Source organism: Cavia porcellus, unplaced genomic scaffold (genome assembly GCF_034190915.1).
Source record: "Cavia porcellus strain 051 isolate PalLab524CR breed Dunkin Hartley unplaced genomic scaffold, mCavPor4.1 scaffold_28, whole genome shotgun sequence".
Taxonomy (NCBI): domain Eukaryota; kingdom Metazoa; phylum Chordata; class Mammalia; order Rodentia; family Caviidae; genus Cavia; species Cavia porcellus.
This window is the reverse complement of record NW_026947511.1, coordinates 3,526,221-3,546,766: the sequence shown is the minus strand read 5'-3', so window position 1 is coordinate 3,546,766 and position 20,546 is coordinate 3,526,221. Positions and strand designations below refer to the sequence as shown.

General features: G+C 34.0%; 1 protein-coding gene across 2 annotated transcripts in view; it reads right to left on the bottom strand.

The window, feature by feature from the left end:
- Positions 1-20,546, bottom strand: part of Btaf1 (B-TFIID TATA-box binding protein associated factor 1) — a 100,730-nt gene that overhangs the window by 23,503 nt on the left and 56,681 nt on the right. For both annotated transcript variants that reach the window (XM_063239351.1, XM_063239352.1), the window contains exons 15-25: positions 20,238-20,342; positions 18,850-18,999; positions 18,296-18,438; positions 17,762-17,936; positions 16,159-16,362; positions 9,502-9,928; positions 7,996-8,186; positions 5,231-5,384; positions 4,723-4,832; positions 2,843-3,044; positions 1,503-1,651 (exon numbers count right to left, since the gene is read on the bottom strand). In XM_063239351.1, the coding sequence (XP_063095421.1) occupies positions 1,503-1,651; positions 2,843-3,044; positions 4,723-4,832; positions 5,231-5,384; positions 7,996-8,186; positions 9,502-9,928; positions 16,159-16,362; positions 17,762-17,936; positions 18,296-18,438; positions 18,850-18,999; positions 20,238-20,342 (2,010 nt within the window). The remainder of the gene's footprint in view (positions 1-1,502; positions 1,652-2,842; positions 3,045-4,722; positions 4,833-5,230; positions 5,385-7,995; positions 8,187-9,501; positions 9,929-16,158; positions 16,363-17,761; positions 17,937-18,295; positions 18,439-18,849; positions 19,000-20,237; positions 20,343-20,546) is intronic.

Here is a 20,546-nt window from a genome sequence, read left to right as displayed (position 1 = left end):
AGATTCTGGTTAAAGGGTACAAAGTTTCATTCAGGATGAATATGGCTCACAGATCTACAGCATGCTGACTACACTTAATATAGCATGTATTTGGAAATTCCAGAAATGACACCAAAGTTTTTGACATAGTGGACTAGCCTCTTTTTTTATTTTTTGTCATAGTGGTTACTTTTTTTAGTGTGAAATAAAATATGTATGCAGGGAAATAGTTTGATAAAATTCCTTAACAATCATAAACCTATATCCCTTTTCCCCAAGAGGAAATCACTTGATTGACTCTTACGGTATTTTCTTTCTTTTCTTTATACTTTTACCATCTAAATATGCATCTAATTATTCTGCCTGTTCAACTTAATAAAAACAGAACCCTATGTATAAAGGTCATCAGTAATTACTGTATGTGTGTGGTTTGTTTTTATTAAAATATGATAGCTTAAAATTTAAATATCTACTGTTTGTGAATATGAGAGATTTCCAATTTTAGACTATTTTAAATAATGCTGTAATAAGTATGTTGACACATGTTGACTTTCTCTGGGTTATACACATAGAATGGATTTGCTTGGTCACAAGGAGTGTATCTTCAATTTGATCTGGTACAGTCACTTTTAAAAAATAAGCTATTGAATCTATATTCTTATCTAGTAGCTGGAATGTAAAATAGTACATTTGGAATAGTTTAGAAGTTTACATAGAAAGTTACAATTACTATACGACTTAGCAATTTCATTCAGATATTTACTTAAAAGAAATAAACACCCACATACTTATATAGAAAATGCTAGGAATGGTGGTGCACACCTGTAATCTCAGAACTTCAGAGGCTGAGTCAGGAGGATCACTGTGAATGTGAGGCCAGCCTGGAATGAATACTGAGTTCAAGGCAAGCCTGAGCTACACAGCAACAGCCTGTCTCGAAAAGACTTGTAAGTGTGCCATATTCACAGTAGAATTATTCCTAATATCCCCAAACTGGTAACAATCCAAATATCTGTCAACTGATGAACAGATAAACAAAATATAGTATATATCTGTACGATGGAAATGCCATTCCACAGTAAAAAGTACTCATATATCCTGTAGCATGGACAACATACACATCTATTTCCTGAATAACATCAATCCCATGAAAATACTACAAGCAACCTAGTGGCAGGATACAGGCTTGTCTCTTGCTTCAAGACACTTCTATTTCTCACACATGAATGTACTCCAACGTGTTTCAAAATGAGCATTCTAATCTTGCTATATATTCCCACAGAAACTTCAGCTGGTTTTTATGGTTTTAATTACTATCTCAAACTTACCTTTTATTACACTTTGGCACAGAAACTTAAGAACATTTGTATTTCTAGAATAGTATCACTGTTTTGTTTTAAATTAAAACTTTTTAAAAAGTACCTATTATTTAAAGTTTTAATACATGTAACATTAACATTTTCAAAAAAATGCTTTTTAAAAAGCTGACATGTTCTTTAACAAACCAAGTATCTTCAACTTACCTCAAGTGGCATGAGTCTAATTAGTGTTGCGAAGCATTGTGTAGCCATGAATCTCACACTGTCTGTCTGGTCACTCATTCTTCCTAACACAGGAACAACTAAAAGGACAATATATGGAACAATACCAACATCCAGTTGTTCCATTACACCTGAATACATGATTAAGGAAATTTCTAGATGGTTTTGAGATGAGTATTTTCATAAATTAACACACCAAAACTGTAACTTCTAAAGAGGTATCTCATTTTTCTCATCTGTCTATGAGTGAAGAGAATGTCTCAAGAACTGATGCAATTATAACAGCATTTACATATTGTTGCTCTTTTGAAAACCTGTAATTTTCTGATGGTTAAAAATACAAACTATGGGGGCTGGGAATTTAGCTCAGTGGCATAAACGCCTGCCTTCAAGTGTGCAGTTGTGAGTTCAATCCCTGGTACTGATAAAAATGAAAAAGACAAAAAAAAAAAAAAAAAAAAAAAAAACTGTGCACATTCTTTTTTTTTTTTTTTTTTTAAGCACAGGGTCTCCCTATCCAGTTCAGGTTGGCCTTGAACTCGTGGTGATCTTCCTGCTTCAGCCTCCTGAGTGCTAGGTTTATAGGCCTATGCCCAACATACTCAGCCTTATGTCTATTATTTTAAAAGGGCTGGAGGAAGTTTTATTAATACGATTTTTAAAACAAATTCTTTAAAGTTTCTGGAATGCCAATACTAAAATAAAGTGAGTCACACAGTAATTAAGGGAGCATAACTCACCAAACATTAATTCCACCAGGATCATGACAATCACCAACTGAATACAGTGGGTCTAGTAACTATAGTCCTCCTATAATCTTAAGCATTTCTGAAACAAGATTTCTAATGAACCGATCTTCATCTTTTTTCTTTGAGAAGTGTCTTCCAGGTACTTCAATGTGAAGCACAGCTACAGACTTACATTTTTCTAGCTGTATCACACAGTATATTTTGAGTGTTTTATGCCCAAGAAATAAATAAAGTTTGGAAACATAAACATCCCATGTATATAATAGGTAGGCACTATCTATCTAATACTTGAATAATACTAATAAAATATTTATAAGCCAAATAAATGGATCAGTTACTAGATTCAAGGTACATAAAACTATTTTGCTTATTACAAACTTGTCTTAAAATTAATTCTTTAAACTTTCAGTATGAAAAAGTTTAAACAAAATATATTTGCAATGAATTTGTAAAGAAATGTAAAATACTTCAAAATAAAGCAAGTTATATGCTATTTTCATAACTCAGTTATAGTTTAGCCATCCTTTAAGTAAAACGAATAAAATTCTAGTTTTTCAAAATAAAAAAGGATACAGGCAAGTGCTTCAATTGCTCCCTCTTGTTTGATATTGTCATCAATTGCTCCAAGCCATGGAAGTACTTTCTCCAAAAAAATATTCATTGTTTCCATGGTAGCTATTTTGCTCATAACACCTACACAGCGAGCAGCCATGTGCCTCACAGCAGTGCTGGGATACTGAAGGCACATATATAGATGAGGCAAATGTTGTACCAACTAAAAGTCAAAATGTTAAAGGCATCAGAATATACATTAGGAAATCTACTGTTTGAAATGTAACTAATAATTCCTACTCAGAGGGGCTGGGGATTTAGCTCAGCGGCATAAGTGCCTTCCTTGCAAGTATGCGGTCATGAGTTCAATCCCTGGTACTGATAAAAACGAAAAAGACAAAAAAAAATAATTCCTACTCAGAGATGGCCCTATGCCATTTAACTCTAAATTCAAAAATATCTCCAAATAATTTAAAAACATCCTTAAGAGAAAATCTAAAGTCACATTAATGTATTGCAATTCTTTCAAAAAGAAAAGTGAGGAAAGTTACAGAACTTCTCTCCTGCTCAATATCCTCTTAGGCCTGCTGGAATACTTAGTTCTAAAATCAACAGAAGAAACATCAGAGGTTACTTTTTTAACATTCTCCTTCTGAGACTGGGAAAATAGCACCAAGGATCACCAGCTTCCTTTAGATTTGGAAGCACTGGTTTAGGTTTAGGTACATTCACTAGGTTCATTGCTCCTGGATTAGTTTTAGTACTGCATTTTAGTGGATATTTTCCACTTGCTGCCTTACCATAAATGTAATGACTATGACAGCATAAAAGCATCCCATTATTATGTATCTGCTGTATTAATAATGGGAGCCAACAGACTCACCTTACAACTCAGCTGAAAGTAATTTGCTAAATCATGGCAGTTAAGGGGACACTGATGGAATTTTTTTTTTTTTTACTACCAGTAAGTCAAAAAACAATGGCCAGAAAAAAAGCAAAACAAAAACATTGAACTCCTAGGTTCCGCAATCATTCTGCCTTAAGTGTCCCAAGAAGCTGAGACCACTGGTACCTGTCACGTTGCTCACCTTGTCAATTTTTATTTTGTGTGTGTGTGTAGGGTGTCTTTTTGAGACAGAAACTCACTATGCAGTTCAGGGTCATCTTAAACTCTCCCAGTGCTGGGATTACAGGTGTGTGCTATCACACCCAGTATCAGCAACATTTTGAGTAAAAGAATATTCCTTATTACAAAACATAGAAAACCTTTATTCTCTATTCTCTCGATTCACTTTTATGAATCTATTTGATAGTGTGCAATGAATTAAAGCAAGAGCTATTTATAATGATACAAAGTGCAGAGTGCTTCCTAATGTAGACATATGGAAAGAGTAACACTCTTTTACGAATAAACAACGTAACTGTCTATTTTTCTCCTTGCTCTATATTCTTTTATGAGAAGTATAATTTTTTTAATCATAAACAATTGTCCTGACTTTACTGCTGATAACTTTGATCTGAGGCAGGTAATTTCCTTCTATGTTTATACTTATGTTGGAAACAATCTTATTACCTGTGTTCTTCCTTTCTTGGAGCTATACTGTTACAATTGTCTGAACAGGGCTATAGATTTCCCTTTCTGTTTATACCTAGCACCTGTGCCATCAGTTCTTTCCATATTAGAATGTCCCACATTCTAAGATTCCAGACTGAATGCTTCTATCATTCATTCATCTAGCTCACAAAGCCCAGAAGAATTGTGCTGTCAGTAAAAGAGAAATACCATTATATCATATAAAAGCAAAATGCAATTACTGGGATGACATCTAGTTATGCTTTTCAAGTCTCAAGGTTTTTTTATAAGACCATTTGTTTATTTGAAGACATTTTACATTAGTTACCAAGGGATGAAGATCAGAATCCATTGATGCCGCTGCTACTTCAAAAACTTGCAGAGAATTCACCAATTCTTGAGCAGGGCCATCTCCCTTTTCCAGGAGGGACTTTCCATCTATTCAAATACATTAAGTCTGTATCACTTGACAAATAGTTTTCGAAAATTTCTAGCCCTCCAAAAGTTTAGCACCTTTCTAGCTAATACAGGAGTCAATACTGCTGTGTTTAAATGCATGATTTTAATTTAAATGTTGGGGTACTACACTTAATGAACCAAAATTTAAAATAATATTCCATTTCAAATATCTTTTTTAAGTACAAAAAAAGCAAAAAGTATACAGAAAATTATGAAAGTAAATAAAAAATAAATGTTTTTACAAATCTTCCATCTTAAAACTTAGCAGCTGGGATAAGTATGGGATAAGTATGTATAGGCATTTTTACTTTATAAGGATATATTTAATTGATACACACTGAATTGTTAAAAAGCAAACTCTAAAAAAATGTGCATACCAAAATTATTTAAGTCAATTATATTCCTCAGTGGGCCAACCATAGCATCCCAGAGATGTGGCAGCTTGACTGCCATTTCGCCTCCAAAATGCTTCACTATAGTAGTTAAAGCAAACTCCGCTCCTCTCCGTTGTACCAGATAAGGCTTCTGGGCCTGAAATTAAATGTTAGTTGAACGCAAAATTTTAGAAAGAAAATATAATGCATTTTAAATTTTATCAAGAGAATTCAGAATTGATAGCATTTCCAATAGTAGGGAATGAAGCAACTATTAGACATATTTATGACAACAATAGTATTTCCCAATAATTAAACTTAGAGCCTAAAATTCCTCAATAGATTTCTGTGTCCAAAATAAAATACTCTGGGGTTGAGAGCAGGAATCAAAAGACATATGTGGTTACAAAAGATAGTCCTAGATGATATGTTTTTCTTCCTTTTCTTGCTCTAAAGAAACTGTCATGAGATGAAATGATATGTCCTTGTTGTGGTCATTTAAGAGACATAATAAAAGCATATTTAAGCCATCCCTAAGACTGCCAGTTCCTTATTTGGCAATAATTAGTCCACAAAACTATCTTGCCAAGCAGAATCACATGTGTACACATATACATACTTTTTAAATTAAAGTAGAAGAAAAGCTTTACAAGCCATAGGGATATATCAAAAAGTATAGAATACAAACAATATTTTAAAATATCAACAATCTTTCTACATACCAATAACTAGCTGAGAAAGAAATTGGGAAAACAATCCCACTCATAGCATCTTTAAAGAACAATAAAACGCCTACTAATCAACCTTACCAAGGTGATGAAAGACCTCTACAATGAAGATTATTGAACTCTGAGGAAAGAAATTGAAGATACCAGAATATGGATTGGCAGGATATTGTTAAAATGTTAAAAGTGATCTACAGATTCAGTACAGTCATCATCAATTCTAAGGACATTCTTCATAGAATTAGAAAAGCAACCCTAAAATTCACATACAGCCAGGAGCCAGTGGTGCATGCCTATAATCCCAGGACTAGGGAGGCTGAGGAAGAAGATCGCTGCGACTTCCTGGCCAGCATGGGCTACACAGTGAGTTTAAGGCTACGTTGAACTACACAGGGAGACCCTGTCTCAACAAACCAGACCAACCAACAAATAAATAAAACAAAAATTTTAAAAATATATAGCAACACAAAAGACCCAGAACACACAAACAATTCTAAGCAAAAAGAACAAGGTGGGAGGCATCATGACACCCAATTTAACTTTATGGTGATAGTCACAGACACAGCATGGTTTTGGCATAAAAATAAGACATGTAGACCAAGGGAGTAACAGAGGACACAGAAACAAACCCATGCAACTACAACCATTTGCTTCTTGTCAAAGGAGCCTAAAACACTTTGGAGAAAAAATAGCCTGTCAAATGTCTGTAGGAAAACTGGATATCCTTATGTAGAAGATTAAAACTAACTCTGTCTCACCTTGAACACAAATTAAAAATGTATCAAAACACCAAGGTATAGGACCTGCTGCTGCTAGAAGAAAACAGGAAAAATATTTGAAACATACAGACACAGGCAAAGAACTCTTTAATAGAATTCTAATCATTCAGGAAATAACAGCAAAATCAAACTAAAAATGTTTCTCAAAAAACTAAAAACACAACTAACCATAAGAATCCTTGGTATATACCCAAAGGAATTACAAGTCAGCATCCTTTGGGATACCTGTGTAGCCATGTTTACTGGAGTACAAATCATAATAGCTAAGATAATAAACCAGCCTAGGTACCTAGCAGCAGATGAACAGATTTTAAAAATGTGGCATATATACATAATATAATATTTTTCAGTCATAAAAATGGATGGAAATGATGGGGGTCATGTTAAGCAAAATATGCCAGACTCAAAAAGAATGTTTTATAATAAATAGGGAAATGACCTAAAATGTTAATTTTAAGAAAAACTTTTAAATAGGTCTGAGTTTTACAGAAAATTGTCTTTTAGTATTGACATTTTACTACTGAACTCCAATAAACTCCTATATCGAAATCAAAAATAAGCAGAAAATTTTTTCCATTTATAAGGTGACTTTTAAGATTTTCCAAATCAAACTCTTCATTGGTTATCACGTTTTTAAAGAAATATGTAAAGTAGACTAGTGGGGCAGAATAGAAAAGTCAAATAAATCCTCACAAAAACAAAGCACGACATGTAATACATGTGGTATCATTACAAATCAGGGGAAAAAAAAAAGATTCAATAGGGCAGTAATTGGCTACTCATGGAAAAGTTAAATTTAGATCCCAACTCTCATACCACACATGTAATAAACTCTAGATTGATTAAAAGATGAATGGCAGTAATTTGACATTTGTGGAATTATTCTCTAAATACCAATGGAATTCTTGACTGCCAAGATTGAGAAAGAGTTTGTTTTCATGGTAATTTACTATTTTCTTTATGGGCAATGCCATGGGAATAAATGAGTTTATATTTTACAAACAGTTTATGTGTTCACCATTAAAAAGGCTTCCTGTCTGAGAAGATAAAGTTAAGCTGGTAAAAATTACAAGAGGCATAAGAAATTTAAAGAAGCTTACTATTTTTTTGAATCATGTTGTTAGAATACTTTAAAAGGTTACAATTCTTTCCATTGTAAGCACAAAAATACAGTTCTGGAAGCATACACATGAACTTATTTTTCAATCTGCAAGCTAGATATTTGCATAAAAAAATCAAAGCATTTAAACGAAAAACTATTTACCTCATCAAGTTCAACAAGGATAGTCCCACTACTTCCTGCAGGAAGATCTGCTATTTGAGCTTTTACTGCTTTGGGAGTAGGACCTCGCCTACTTGTAATAGCAAAAGCAGCTTTCTGATGCCTATAGAGTGTAATTATACCTCTATGCTTGGTGACAGTATGATGCATTCCATCTTTTTCTGAGTTGGATCCTAGTGAGAAAAAAAGTTAATCATAATATAGGTGACCAATGTTTCCTGCCAAAGAAACATAACCAATGTTTAGACTGTTATTAGGGTGTTTTTGTTTTTTAGTTTTGAGACAGCTTATATGTCAGAATTTTCTGAAACAGGTATGTAGTTAGGCTGGCCTCAAACTCTCTGTAATCTTCCTGCTTCAGCTTCCCAAGTGCTGAGATTGTATACATGTGTCGCCACACCCAGCAGGATCTCAGTTTCTATAGCCTGGTGACATATATTTTTAGACAGTGAAATGGTAGCAAGTCTATTTGCATGTTTTATACCTAAATGCACTCAAAGCTATAGTACTCCATGTACAGTGAGAAATACCAAAGAAATGTTTGGCCTAAGCAAAGGAAACATTAAAATATTTCAAACAAACTTTGTTTCAAAAGAAGCACTTGGAGTTACCTGCAGCATCATACAAATGTAATCCCAGTTCTAAGTAAGCCTGATACATAAGACAAGTAAATCCTGGTCTTGAAAGAAAAAGCTGGGGATACAACTCAGTGGTAGCGCATACCTACATTTGATTCTAGTACTGCACTCACACAAAAAAGTCCACATTTACAATAAATTCACAAAAACAATCACCACCACATACTGCTGCCTCATACTCAATAAATGGGAAATTGAGACATGAGCCTAATATTTTAGGGTAAATTCTCAAAATGCCCACTTTTTTCCAATTCAGTCACATTTTTGGCCAAGATCTATATTGTGTCAGTTATAAATCTATTCCACCTTTGAGTGTTGTTCTAAAATCTTATTAACAAAAAAATAATAGGACTAATGTGAGGAAATATTACTCTTTGAGACCAGCTCACTGAAGGATGTTTTCCATATAGAGTCTCCAAATGAAAATATAAAAATTAGTTACGTACTTTTTACTAGAGTTTGCTCATTGTATAAAACTAAAGAAAACCAAATATTATAGGAAAAACTTTCATTAACTAGCATTTGACACAATTAAGTTTTCTAGCTGTTATTACAGCCACATAGTGATGGTTTTGATTGTGAAGGAGGGATGAATATTTGTCCCATGAGTTTCAGCACCTTATTTCAGACATCAGGTCTCCTATGAATGTTTACTGGCATTTAGAGTTGTGACTAATTAGCAATATGTACATTTAACAAGGAACTGTTATAACCAATCTTTTTTTCTCTGACAATGAGAAATAGCTCTATCATAAACTAGATTTGTACTTAAATTATATCTGTGTGCAAATAAAAACAAATTCAACTGGTTAACTCCTTTTCTATCCTAAGTAAAGGTTTAGATTTATACCTTTCAAATTTTCCTGGCCACTCTGTGTTGGTACTGGACATGTTACACATGGAGTCAGGTATGGATCCACACAAAGGGAGCTACAGAGGTTTTTAATAATTTTTGAATTAGGAGAGGGTATCCTTGTTGTGCACTGCTGAAGAAGTTTAGCTATGCACTGAGCTGCATAGTTTTGTACTAGTGTATTCTCTTCTTTTTTAATTGTCTCCATTAGTGGTTTTATGACAGGATTTAATTTCTCTGGAAGCTGCTGCAAGCTCACAACCGCACATGCAGCAAATGTATGCACTCTCAACTGCAACACTTGCCACTCTTGGTTTGTCTCTGTAACTGTCATTTGAACCTGCTGTCGTTTACCATCTAACTGATGTAACACTTGAGGATTTAAATCGAAAGTTGATGTGGCTTCATTAAAAACAGTAGTGACCTAATAAAAAAAAGAAATTAAAAATCATTAATGACATCAACCCCAAACAGACTGTAAACTCGTAAGCAGCAGATTGCAAATTTTGTTTCACTTGCAGTTTTCACAATAAATGGTGTTGTTTCAATACTCAGCAAACTAAATAAACATCTAAAACTTAACATGTATTTTAGTGACTTAATTTAACAGTAACATGTTTTGTTTTGTTGTCTTTTTCCTTTTTTTCAGTACCAGAGATTTAACTCACGACTACCTGCTTGCAAGGCAGACTATTATGCCGCTGAGCTAAATCCCCAGCCCCAGTAACATGTATTTTTAAGATACATGCTCTAAAGGAATGAAACTACTTATCCTTTAAATATATCTAACTCATTTGAGGAAAATCACATTCTGTATCCACAAGAGTACTTGGTGAAATGAAAAGCTATAAACAAATATAAACTAAATGTTAACTAAGTTTAATTAAGGAACTTTAATTAGGGATATAATTAAGGAATATCAAAATTTAATAAAGGAACACCAAAGCTGACAAACTTTTTAGGATGAAGAGCCCTCTCAACTCAAAAACTCACAAAAACTTAGGATAGCTGTCTGCTATGTGGCTAAGTGTACTAAGCGAATTATTTTCATTCATTCTTTGACTTCTATTCTGGTGGAAATGCCATGGCATTAGGAAACGGAGAAAAAGAAAATCAAGTATTATCCTTTTAGTTGCCAAGAGATGTCTAAGGCTACAAAACTGTTCTAGACTATTTTACAAGCCTCCATTAGACTGTCTGGTCCAACTTTTAAAAAGTTTACTAAGTTGTAATTCATATACCATAAAAGGAACCACTTTTAAGTATATAATTCAGTGGTTTTTAGTATATTCCAGGTTGTAAATAAAAATTTTAGAAGAGTTTCATTACTTCACAAAGAAAATCTATTAACAATCATTGTTCATTTTCCCTCAGCCCTATGGAATCTGCTTGACTATGTTCTTCACAGATTTACCTATCTTAGATAATTCATATAAATAAATGAAATTATGTAATACATAATCATTTGTGCCTGGTTTCATTCAGAAATGTCATTAATGTTTGCCCATGTTGAAGCACATATCAGTATTTCTTTTTTTGTGTACTTTTTTTCTTTTTAAATCGGTACCAGGGATTGAACTCACGACTACCTGCTTGCAAGGCAGGTGCTTATGCCACTGAGCTAAATCCCCAGTCCCAGTATTTGATTTCTTTTGGTTGAATACTTCACTATATAAGCAAATTTATGCTACATATTTTATTTTTTCTTTCATCAGCTATTTACTATTTAGACTGTTTATGCTATTTTGCTACTATGAATAATGTTGCCTTGAACCATAAAGATTATATGATTTATATAACAAAGTATTGATAGGTAACTATGGTGATAAAGACCATCTATAAACAGATCTGATCTAATCCTTACAGATCAGAAAAGCCCCTAACACTGGAGAACCTATTTCTTTTTTTTTTTTTTTCCCCTTTTGCCGTACTGGGGATCCAACTCATGACCTCGTGCTTGCCAGGCAGGCATTTATGCCACTGAGCTAAATCCCAGCCCGAGAACCTATTTCTTTTCAATGAAAAACCTAAAATGTTCAGATTTAGATTTCATTGTGAACAACACTGACAATGCTGTTTGTTTATTATGAAAATCGAAAAGATTTTTTTTTGTTGTTGTTTTCCATACTGAGGATCTGTGGCCATACACATCCTGGGCAAGAGATCTACTACTGAGTTGTATCCCTATCCCTTTTTAATTGAGGCGGGGGCAGCACACACCTGTAATCCCACAATTCAGGAGGCTAAGGCAGGAGCATCATCATGAGCCTAAGGTCAGTGTGGGCTACCTAGTGAGTTCAAGGCCAGTCTGAACTAGATAGCTAGACTCTTTTCTCAACCTATGATCCTATGTCAGCTTCTGGGATTACAGATCTATACCACCATGTCTGGCTAAATTTTATTATTATAAAGTACCGATTAAATTGTATCTGTTTTAAGGGTTTTTTGCTTGTCTATTTTTAGACAAGGTCTTGCTACATAGTTCAGGCTGTCCTTACTATGTAGTCCAGGCTGGCCCTGAACTTGTAACAATCCTCCTCCTGCCTCAGCCTCAATCCAGAGTGCTGGAATTACAGACATCCAGTTCAAGTTAAATTGTATCTGTGTGACCATGTCAATTTGCTCACCATAAAGAAACAGATCACTTCTAGCATGTACTTTGCACTTTGCTTCCCCTGTTTTGAATTCTAAGACTTATCTGAAACAGGATTATACTGCAACGTGTAAAAATGTCCTCAATACACCACGTTTATGTCAACTTGCAGTGAGTGTAGATAACTGAGGAAAAGCTTCCCAATTACTCCAAGTTAATTCAATCGCTTAACCAATATTTACTAACAATATTTATTAACTAGAAAGATGTATAAGACAATGTTTTAATACACTTAAAAAATACAGTTAGTTATGTGGGAGAGAAATACAAAAGCAAGGCAAGGTAAAACATCACTGTGGTAAAGTAAAGGCAAACTGCTATGGGAATACATAGTGTTGCTTAACTCTTGTTATGGGAAGAAATTAGTGGAGACTTGCCAAAGGCAGGTAACACTTGTTTGTTACTGTTTTTATTTTAAGAAAGGATCTCACTCTTGGACTCAAGGAATCCCCTCACATCAGTCTCCAGAGCAACTGGCACTATTGACATATAATGATTTTTTAAAAATGAAAAAATCAGGTTAGAAATACATCTTTGCAAACATAGACATGAGGAACTGCAAACAGTTTATCATAATCTGAGCACAAGGTACAAATGAAAGACTGTCAAGAAAAGAATCTGGCGTGGGGCATGGTAATGAAAGACTGTAACCCTACACTTAGGAAGGCTGAGGCAGGAAGGTTGCCATGAGTTCGAGGCTAGCCTGGACTACATAGTGAGTTCAAGGCTGCTGTAAACTGCATGAGTCCCTGTTTCAAAAACGAAAAAGGGAACTCTGGATGAAGCTAGGGGATTGTGGGTTAAGAAATTTCTAGCACAAGAAAATGGAGATCAGGCATAGAAATGTGAATGAATGAACCACAGAAGAGCAAATGTGGGATGCTTCAATAGGAAGAAAGCTAACAATGTGTTTATGTGACATCTGAGAAATAATAAGAGGGAATTTAGAAAAACTGATGAAAGAAAAAACTGAGAAAGAGAAAAATAATGTTTTTAAGCAGAAGGATATGATCAAAGGGGCACTGAAGGACTCCATCAAGAGTCTAGCATAGCAACAGGAAATGGATCACAGACTGCCTGATACTTTAGAGAACAGTCAACATCTAGATTACAGAATACCAAGGTCTTTATTAGGCTGTGCCAATGGAAGCAGGAAGAATAAAAATGCAACTTTCAGGGAAAAAGATGCCGACAAAACCTGTGGGGATAAAAAGGGCATTTTTCTGTTAAAGAAATTCCTCAATTTTAGTTAAGTTTAATGTAACAGTGAGATAATTCAAATAAAAATGTCTAATGCAAGAACATAAAAGATTATGAAAGATACAAAGAGCAGTGGCTCTTAGCCAAAGCACCTTATAAAATAACGCTGACCTCAATACTTTTTCTGGAGATTCGAATGATTGTCTTCTATCCCAGCCAACTATTAGGCTGATTTAAAAAAAAAAAAAAAAAAAAAAACAGTAAGGGGCCTGAATAGTATGATCTTGAAGCCATATTATAGTATGTCTGCAGTGGGGCATGTCTGTAATCTCAGCTACCTGGGAGGCTGCTGCAGAAGGATCACAAGTTCAAAGCCTGCCTAGAACACTCAGTAAGACCATTTCGAAATTTTTTTAAAGAGATAGGGATGTAGCATTCAGTACTCAGCATTCAATCCCTAGTACTAATTAAAAACAACAATGATGCTGAACGAGGGGTTCTCAAAAATAAAAGGGAATCCAATCATAAAGAAAATTTGAGCAATTTAACTTGAGTCAACAAGGAATGAGGGGCCTCCAAAAAATATTTACAGGAAAACAACCTTACAAAAAGAACTCATAAAAAGATGGCAAGTTTAGCTTTTTCTCATAGAAAAGAAAAAATCAACTGTATTATTCTTTGAGTTAGAAAGGGGGATAAGAAATGAACATTATTTCACTGGGCTAAACACAAATGAAGTGCTCAGTTTCTGATCCTATTAGGTAGAATTCATTTATACTACCCAACCTAACAGACTCAGCTATGTACAAAGTTGCAGTAATTAAGACATGGGTGCTGGGATGGCAAAAGGAGACAAATTAAACAATTAGACCAAGATATAGACCCATACTTAAACTTCAGTTGATTTCTTACAAAGATGCCACAATAATCCAATGAGGGAAAGTCATTTCAATAAAAGATACTGAAAGTGAGATATTTAGGTGAAAAACCTCAATCTGTATTTAACAATATACCCAAACATTAATTCAAGATGGAAAGTTGTATGTATAGCTCAATATCAGAGTGCTTGCCTAGCATATCTGAGGGCCTGGGTTTGATCCTCTGCACCACCAAAAACAAAACAAAACAAACAAAAAAAAAAAATAGAGAGAGAGAGAGAGAGTGCAAAACTTTAGAAATTTGAGCAAATTCTTTCACCACTTAGAGATAGAATAAGTGCCTCAGATCACAGAACCCAATAAGCATAAAAGGAACAATAGATAATTTAGATTTCACTAAAATTCAAAATATAAAATGTTCAACATATTCATCATTAGGGAAATGAAAACTAAAAACTATAATGACATCACATAACCACAGGATGGCTAAAGTTAAAGGTAGTGATCATACCAAATATTGCTGATGATGTAGAACAACTAGAACCCTCAAATACTGTCATTTGAGGAGTAAAACAATATAATTTCTGTGGGAAAAGATCTGTCTTTAAATTATTTTTTCTCAGTGTTAGGATCAAATCTGGGTCTTTGCCACACACTGTAATTCTGGCTTCTTGGGAGGCTTAAGGGAGAATCCTAAATTACAGGCTGGCTTACTGAAACCTGTCTTAAAATTTTAAAAAGGGGAGCAGTTGTGGTAATGGGGAATATAGCTCAGAGGCAGAGCACTTGTTTAGCAGCAATCCTGAAGCCCTGGGTTTAGTCCCCAGCACATAAAAACTAACAACAAAAATTTTAAAAAGAGGGCCTCATACATCCTAGACAAGCATTCTAACACTGAACTATACCTAAGCCCTCTGTGAGGCCCTTTTAAAACAAAAGTAAACATACTCCTAATTTATGACTCAACAGTTTCATTCCTATGTTGTCCTATATTGTTCACAATAGACAAAAATTGGTAAGTTTTTCAAATTCTCATCAGTAGAATGACTTCAACTTGTAGGAGATTCATTAAATATAAGAAAACTCAGCAATAAAAATGAATTATTAATACACGTAACATGAGTGAATTTCAAGAAAAAAATGCTAAAAAAAACCCTTAAAAAGCAAAGTGTATCTGTGTGAATTTCTAGAATATGCAGAATTTAATTATAGGAATAAAGTCAGAATGGTTAGTCAGAGGCAAGGAGAAGAAAAGAGTGATTAGGAAGTGGTAATGACAATGTTCTCTATTTTGATAGGATGTTTGAGTTTCATATCTGTGAAAATTCATTAAATGGTCCATTGATGTCCAAGAACTAATAAATCCTAAATAAGGCATATGTTTACTTTTATTTTTAAAAGACTACATAGACAGTTAAGGGCACACACTAGTATATAAATTTTTCATCAACACAGAGCAAAAAATCATAAACACTGAATTTTACTTTATTATATGTACAGTATACTAAATTATGCTAGTATTTAAAATGTACTCAGAAATTTGTCAAAAATAAGATGGACTGATGGTTCAAAATGGATGAATATTTAAATATATATTAGAAAAAAATTTAGTAAAATGTGAACTACATAATTTAATTGCTAAGTATACAAAGTGCTCACTGTCTAATTCTTTTACTTTTTCTGTACATCTGAGTATTTTTCATTTGAAACTGGGAGCAGGGAGGACAAATGTTCAGGAAACTGAGTTTTTAAAAAATTTCCTTCCTTATCCTGTTTCAAGAAAAGTCAATACAGTAACATCAACTTTCTAAAAGGTAGGGATAACAGGCTACCAAGCTAGAGTCAACAGTGGTAAACATATCACAATCAATTTCTAATATATGGTTCATGTGATAAGATTTTAAAAATTACTTTTTTACTCACCAGGTCATTAGCTTGATCTATTGTTAAAACATTGTTGTTTACTCTATTACCAACTTCAATATGTACATCAGCTAATGATGATATAAGCTGTTTACATTCATTCTGCATTCGTGTGAATGGAACAGCAATTTCATCATAATATAAATGTTCTGAAAGGATATCAAGTAAACGTGGCTGCACAGCTAGGGTAACAGCTTTACACTCCTAAAACACAACATACAACAAATATTCAGGGCAAATATATAAATATAATTTTATAGATAAACAAATTTCACGTATAAACTACTAGGTTGTAAATTTTCACTCAATCTATGTTTGCTTCTAGAACAAACGGGAAAAGTATATACACAAACTACTCCAAAATTTTAATGTAAATGATTACAGAACATGCACACGAAACAGTTATAATTCCATTAAATTTTCTGCCTAATTTTTTTACTGCACCCTAGATTTTATATGTATCTTATGAAGAGAAAGAAAGCGATAGAGCACGCACAGACTTAAAAAAAAAAAAAATCAGAAAAGAATACCTGGCATGCATTAACTAAACATCTTACTTAAAACTCATTATTAGATTTCTTAATAGTTTAGCCCACAGCTTCACATGCTATACTGTAGAAATGGATATATAAATTTAAAAGCTACTTACCTGCCCCCAAATTTAACTAACCCTTCCCTCTCTCTCTGGTTGTTGCCTGCCCCAACCAGAGGGGGAATGGCCTCAGTGGTGAGCCATGAGGGATTCTGTGGGATCTGGGTGATCAGCCTGGGCTTCACAGAGTAAATCCACAGAAGCTCTGTGAGGGTCCAGAAACCGAACTGTCAACACTTGCTGCTGAGTCTGAGAGGCACAAAAACACAGCATCACTGCCTCTCCAGCACATTGAGTCCTGCCTAAAAACAGATGAGCCTTGCTTCTTTCCAGAGGTTAAGTGAGGGTTTCGATTACAATGGAGCACGGCTCAATTACTTTTAGACACAGCTTTGACAAACTGCTAAGAGGCAGTAACAGGCAACTCTCGCAGCAAGTGCAGACAGTTAAATTTCCAGAATTCCAGTCAATGGAATAAACAAAACCAGCAGGAAGTGTTCTTTATTTACAGAAGCAAGTCTTACACAAAAATCATACATTTTTCTAGAAGTTAAAGGGACTAGAAGGGAATGGGTTTATTTGAAAACATGAAGATTTGGATTTAAATGTGAAAATTTTTTTTATGACAGAAAATTCTGACTTTGCTCCTACTCATAAACAGAATCCTAAAATACAAACCATCTTTTGTAGTTTTCAATACTAAGGAGACAAACAGTTCAATTTCTGGACTGCTTCCAAATGAATGTAAAATTTTTTAACAGACTATGAGGTTAAGACCAAATATTAAACATGGGCATAGCTAACTATCTCAAATATAGAATGGGAATGCTAAGTAAAAAGTCTAAGATTAAAGGTAAATGGAAAGAATCTTCAATGTAATTAAAAATACTTTTTTATGTTGGATTTTTGGAGAAATTTTCACTTTTCTGTTGTAAAATATAAATAATCCTAACAGCTAATAGAAGTTAGTTTACTTAATCTGCCTTTATTACTTTTGGGGCAAAATCTTACCTTTTGCAAAGTGGCCCATTCACAGATTATCAAAGCAACACTAATCCTCTGTAAGGCAGATTTGGAGTTCAAATGAAAGAGCAGTAATTGGCCAAGGGATTCTGCTGGTTTAACTTCTTGTGTTACCATGTTTACACTTGGATCACAAATACTGCAACAAAGTGCTCCTAAGAGCCTAAGAGGGAGAAAAAAGAAGTTACTATAGAAATAATCTGAAGGAAATGTCCCCTGCTGGTCATAAATTTTTCCACAGATTTAACTATCTCATTTCTTTAAAAAATGTAAATTGTATTTGCAAAACTTTAAAATGTTAAAAATATTTACTTGTTTTGCTGGGGATTTAGCTCAGTGGCATAAGTGCCTGCCTTGTAAACGTAAGGTCGTGAGTTCAATCCCCGGTACCAAAAGAAATTTACTTGCTTTAAATTTTTCTTAGGCTGTAACTAGTGTGACGGAAGAAGGGTTGTCAGAAATATAAGAAATTAAATCACTTTTGGAGTTAGACCTGTGAATTCATGATTACTTGACACTCACTTGGCTGCCATCATTCTGGCCCGCATAACTACAAAATCCCTGGTGGCTGGGTCTTCCATGATTGTGTCTGCACCTGCAATATATTCCTGAAGTACTTCTTTATTCTGGCTTTGGCCTTGGCGTACCTTACCACCTGTTTTTTCCTAGAGTAAAAGAGGGGGGAAAATAATAAAGATTAATTATTAAAATTTAATATTAATCATGCTAAACAAGGTGTGGTGGTACAAACCTATAATCTCAGCACTTGGTAGAAGGAGACAAGAGGAGGATCACTGTAGCCTGGGCTACACAGTGAGTTTAAGGTCACCCTAAACTACATAAAGAGACCCTGTTTCAAAAAGGTAAATAATTGAAAACAAAAAGTTACTATTCTAGTAAAATATTAGTCTTTTCACAAAATTTTAATGGTTAAGAATTACTATTCCTCATTAGGGTTCTAATAAAATAATTTCTTCTTACTAAAGTTACATTAATGAAATCACATTTGTAACAGTAATATGTATTTCTTACACTCTTATTATGAGTTGAACACAAATACATTATGTCCCTCTTACCTTGGTTCTAGCTTTTACTTCTAGCAACATGTTTAAATCAATGGGTAAATGAGAAGGCTGCATCATTAAGCAAAGCCAAGCACCCATCCATGGGCAAGCAGCTGCTACCACATACTGAACTGAAGCCTTGCTCAACAGTTCCATCCAAACCTACAGAGTAACAGGAGGGCACAAAAGTGAAATTTTTCTGTTAAGTGCCAACAAAACCTAATACTTATTTATAGGATACTAAATTTAAAAAAATAGGAAACAACCTAGAGATTAATTTTAAAACAACATAAAGGCTTATTCTGAAATGCTGCTTGATAGGTTAATACAGTACAAGAAATAATACAAAGGAAAAAAATTTAAAGAGTATTCAAAAACTTCAATATTTTATGAAAAATTTTATAAAATCTACCCATAAAAATTACATACAGTTGTAAAAATCTCAGTAAGATACTGAAATCCTTTTCATACAATAAGAATCGATACTGATGAAGTTCTATATTCAACACATACATTTCCCTACTAAAATACCCTAGATGAAAAACAGCTCAGTGAGAGCTGGGCGTGGTGGCTCACGCCTGTAATCCCAACACTCAGGAGGCCGAGGCAGGAGGATCTTTGCAAGTTCAAGACCAGCCTGGGCTACAAAGTGAGCTCAAGGCCAGCCTGAACTGCACAGCGAGACCCTGTCTCAAAAAGAAAAAAAAAAGAAAAAAGAAAAACAGCTCAGTGGTACAAGCACTTGCCTGGCAAGTACAAGGTCCTGAGTTCAATCCCTGGTACAAACAAAACAAAACAACACAACACAACAGTGTCTTATTTTATGGGTATCTTTTTTGATATTTTTTGATATCTAACATTTAAAAAACTAAAATCAATAGGTAGAAATTACTTCATTGTTAATTGAAGGCTGTTAACAAGAGACACATCATATTCAACAAAGATTACCTTAATATATTCTAAAGGTACAACAGTGCCATTTCTCCTCATATATGTTATTATGTACCAAAAACTCCTCCTCTAAGAATCCAACACAGATGACTAATCTTGTTAAGTCATGGGACAAAATACAGTCTAAATTAACTAGACACACACCGATATAACTCCGAAAATATCTAATCTTCTATGATAACCTTTCAGAAAGTGCTTAAAACACTTATCTAATAGAGTGACATAGTAAGAAACAGCACAGACAAGCAGTATTTAACTATTATATTCCATAAGAATCCTAGTTTCCTGTCTCATCTTCCAGACCCTGTCTCAGAATCTTCAAATCTCTGATGATTTTTAATTTCTTAAAATCCCCGACCAAGATACACCAATTATGAAAAAATTTAAAAATCTACAATTACCAGGAAGAGGAATATATATATATATATATATATATATTCATTATGTACCTTGTGAATGAGCTCCAGAATTTCCTGGCTGCTTTCTAAAACACAAAACTGAAAAATGTGTCGGAGCATATCAGGCAGGATAGGAATAAGCCAAGATGAAGAATTCTGAAAACAAAAAGAGAATCAAAGCTGTAACTTAATTCTTGGATGTCAGCTTATCTGAAATACAAATAACAGAGTTTTATCATGAAAAGACTGCTTGGATTTATTAAAAATGTTCAAAGTGGTGATAAATTTTGGTAAGATTTAAAAGCAACAAATGTTTTATTATTCTAATGGTTTTGAGAAATTATATAGCGTATCATCACT